This window comes from Carya illinoinensis, chromosome 15, assembly GCF_018687715.1.
Source record: "Carya illinoinensis cultivar Pawnee chromosome 15, C.illinoinensisPawnee_v1, whole genome shotgun sequence".
NCBI lineage: Eukaryota > Viridiplantae > Streptophyta > Magnoliopsida > Fagales > Juglandaceae > Carya > Carya illinoinensis.
In genome coordinates, this window is record NC_056766.1 from 28,293,970 (window position 1) to 28,297,817 (window position 3,848).

The 3,848-nt window shown below is 40.6% G+C and overlaps 1 protein-coding gene across 1 annotated transcript; it reads left to right on the top strand.

Annotated features, from left to right (window-relative positions):
• Positions 1-936: 936 nt before the first annotated feature.
• On the top strand, positions 937-3,552 carry LOC122297583 (aspartic proteinase NANA, chloroplast). The gene is made up of 2 exons (XM_043107693.1): positions 937-1,822; positions 2,600-3,552. The coding sequence occupies exons 1-2, from the start codon at positions 1,185-1,187 to the stop codon at positions 3,417-3,419; spliced, it is 1,458 nt and encodes a 485-aa protein (XP_042963627.1). The 5' UTR covers positions 937-1,184; the 3' UTR covers positions 3,420-3,552.
• Positions 3,553-3,848: the final 296 nt, after the last annotated feature.

Here is a 3,848-nt window from a genome sequence, read left to right on the forward strand (position 1 = left end):
TTCCATAGAGATAAAAAAGGGTCAGATCAATTGAATAATAACCCCAATTCACTCAAAAGCTAGAGATTTTAGTCACATTATATACAGTTAATTATTCTCGCATATAAAATATTCATCACGGACTTCATCAATAATTCTCGCATATAGAATGTCCTTGCAGTGATGTATTTTACAAGCTCATGATGCACAGTTGATGGCAAGGGGAGCTCTGGCTCGGTCTGGCGACTAGACTAGCTGCACTTCTCAAGGGCCTTTTTTTTTTTTTTTTCCCAAAAATGGGAGGAGGGCAACCAACATAACTACTCTCCCTATAAGTGATTATATAAACTACTATCTGACGTAGAATATCCAGTTTGAATCATACCTATTTTTCAATAGACGAGCCGTCACCATAGTACTATTAAGTTGTCAGTCGGTCCAAAGCACATCCCATAGATTTTTGGTTATGCCTAACTTGAACTTCTAACTTCAAAATTATGGAATACCAGCTCGTATCGATTGAGCTACCACCTTGATGGTATATTGAGTTTCTCTATTTGGTGTGTTAATATCTTTCACTCTAAGAATTATAAGGGATCCAAATTCTTAGAAGAAATAAAACAATAATATTTTTCATTTTTGGATGAAAATAGATTTGTAGATACATTTTTATCCGAGAGAAGTGGGTCCACCCTCAATGTCCTGACTGCGGAGGATGGTGGTGTTGGGTCCAACAGTACTAATTATAGATCTGAAGCCTCTGCCTTCAAAGTGAAAGCAAGTCATATAGGGAGTGATTGTGGGCATACAAAGTCAGAATATTAAAAAAGCCAAAAAAAAAAAAAACCAAGAAATAATAATAATAATTATACCTTACATAAAAAATAGGACAAAAAAATGTAGACGACAAACATGGAATCAGAAGACAGAGGGTGCACACCAGCACGATATATAGCTCCAAATCCGACGTAAAGGCGCCTCCCTTTCTAGTTCTCTCTCTATCTTTTGTTTATCTTTTGTTGTTAGGTCCCCCCCCTCCCCCTTCACAACTCCTTTCCCAAAATTTACAACCCACTAAATATAACACGTTCCCAACTGCAAAAACCACACCAAATTGCTGCTCCCAAGCCTCAATTCCCATTATTATTATTATTGTCTTCTTCTGTTGCTAATTCTAGCTGCTGCTGCTGCTGTTTTTCCAGCTTATGATGAAGTGGAGAACGGTTTCTCTCCTCTTCATGATCTTCTTGCTTTCCATTTGTAGTTTTCATGGTTTGGTTTTGGCTCACGACCTTCCTCAAGAGGAACCCGACATGATGAGATTGGAGTTAATACATCGGCACAGTCCCCAACTCATTGGGACAGTGCATGGGGGGCCATGGCCTTTTAAAACTCGGCTGGAACGCGTTAAGGAGCTTGTAGAGCGTGACATCGTACGGCACCGCGTCACCATCTCCCACAAACGCAGCGGCCAAGGCCGGTTGAGCACGAGGAGAAAGGACTCGGAAACCTCTGCCGAAATGCCAATGAGCTCGGGTGCGGATTATGGGACGGGTCAGTACTTTGTGCAAGTCAAAGTTGGGAAGCCGGCGCGGGCATTTCTGCTGATTGCGGATGCTGGGAGCGAGTTGACATGGGTGAACTGTAGATATGGTTGTGGGTCGAAGAACTGCAACACCCACAAAGGAAGACTAAGAAACCACCGGCGGGTGTATCTCGCGGATCGCTCTTCTTCCTTTGAGACTATCCCATGCTTATCCAAGATGTGTAAGATTGAGCTCATGAATCTCTTCTCCCTCGCTCGCTGTCCCACCCCATCCACCCCCTGTGCCTATGATTACAGGTTTTTAACTTCGTTTTTCTTGTTCTTTTCCATTTGGGCAAGATCACATTCGCATTATGGGGGATAAAAACTGTCCAGTTTAGCATTTCTAATGGTTAATCACAAATGTTTGATCAAACATTATGGTACGGAAGTAAATATTGTAAGATCTAATGCTGCAACAATGGCTTAATTATGGGAAACAGTTGATCGAGTATCGAGTGATTCGAGTTCCAATGGAGGAGAAAAAAAAAAAATCAACCGGAAGTAGTTGGAATGCTTTTTTGAGGTCAAGTTCAGTCTTAAAAGCAAGCCTAAAATAGCTGGAGCGTGTCTTTATTGAAGTGAGTTGAGTTTGGTTGAGTTTATTTAATACAGACGACTGGTACTAGCTATTGTGGGTTGGGAATTCATTATAAGCATCTCAACATCTTGGTCACGGATTGTTCTGTTATAATTAAATCAATGGACTGCAGACACAAAAATAGTTAGCACTCCCAATTCTCACAATCACATACACTGGTAAAGCAGGGCAATTTGACCTTAAAGCAAGCATTTGATCTCTTACCTAAACCCTAGACAAGATTTTAATGGCAGTTATTGTTAGTAGGTAAGCTTCACGCGACCCACATTTTTGTACCCTTCTCCTGCAAATGTCAGTTGCTGCAATGCCAATGCCAGTCGTTAATAATAAGCTGCATTTCATATAGTTCAAGGGTTTTTTTTTTTTTTTTTTGCATCCCCTCAATTTACCAGCACTATTTTGATTTGTTTAACGATCTTGTGTATCCTGATTAGTTACCTTGACGGATCGGCTGCGCTGGGGTTCTTTGCCAACGACACCATAACGGTTGGCCTAACAAATGGTAGGAAGATGATGCTAGAGAATGTGCTAATTGGGTGTACCGAGTCTACTCGGGGTCAGGGGTTCAAGGGAGCTGATGGTGTATTGGGGTTGGGCTATGGCAAGCACAGTTTTGCCAGAAAAGCAGCTGGAAAATTTGGTGACAAGTTTTCATATTGCCTAGTTGATCACTTAAGCCCCAAGAACATCTCAAATCAGCTCATTTTTGGTACCAATAGAAATAAACATTCATTGACGAGGAATATCCAACATACCAAGCTCCTTCTCAATGCCATACCGCCATTCTATGCTGTAAACATATTGGGCATCTCCATTGGTGGGGTGATGTTGAGAATACCAACGGAAGTTTGGGATGCAAGTCTTGGTGGTGGAACAATCCTTGATTCAGGCTCAAGCCTAACACTTCTAGCAGAGCCAGCTTACAATCCTGTCATGACTGCATTGCAAATGTCTGTATCAACATATGAAAGATTGGACCTAAAACCATTTGAGTATTGCTTCAAATCGACAGGATTCAATGAGTCATTGGTGCCAAGATTAGTATTTCATTTCACAGATGGAGCTCGATTTGAGCCGCCGGTTAAGAGCTATATCATTGATGTTGCTCCTGAATCGAAGTGTCTCGGATTTGTGTCAGTCATTTGGCCTTCCACCTCTATAATTGGCAATATTATGCAGCAAAACAATTTGTGGGAATTTGATTTGGTGCGAGGTACAGTGGGTTTTGCGCCCTCTAGCTGCACCTGCACCTAGTCCTCTTTAAGTCGATTTTCTTTTCATTTTCTCTTCACATACTTGTCTATTTTTCTGTATCTTAAATTCTTTGCAGTTATTGTTGTAATTTCTTGAGCTTCAGCAAGTATAATCACTTGGTTCGTTGTTGGGATGTTTTTCTTCTAAAGGATTGTGTTTTAAAGGAACAATCGCAATCCGTGTGCATGTATAAAGGGCATTGCACAAAGAACAAAACTATGTTCATTGTGATTGATGTCTAAAGATTATTCTCCGAACAACATTATCAACTTTTTAAGTTCCTAGCAATTAGAATTTTGCATCTGTCTACATGTCATAAACAGGAAATTGTTCGGAAATTCAAGCCAATCGCATATTTTCACCGACTGAGATTGAAAAAGTCATCTATTTTCTGGATTCACTTGATCCGAGTGTCACATGAGAGAGTAA

Coding starts and splice junctions, on each gene's coding strand:
- LOC122297583 (XM_043107693.1), top strand. CDS start 1,185: ATGATGAAGTGGAGAACGGTTTCTCTCCTCTTCATGATCTTCTTGCTT. Junction 1,823..2,599: donor CCCTGTGCCTATGATTACAG/GTTTTTAACTTC, acceptor TATCCTGATTAG/TTACCTTGACGGATCGGCTG.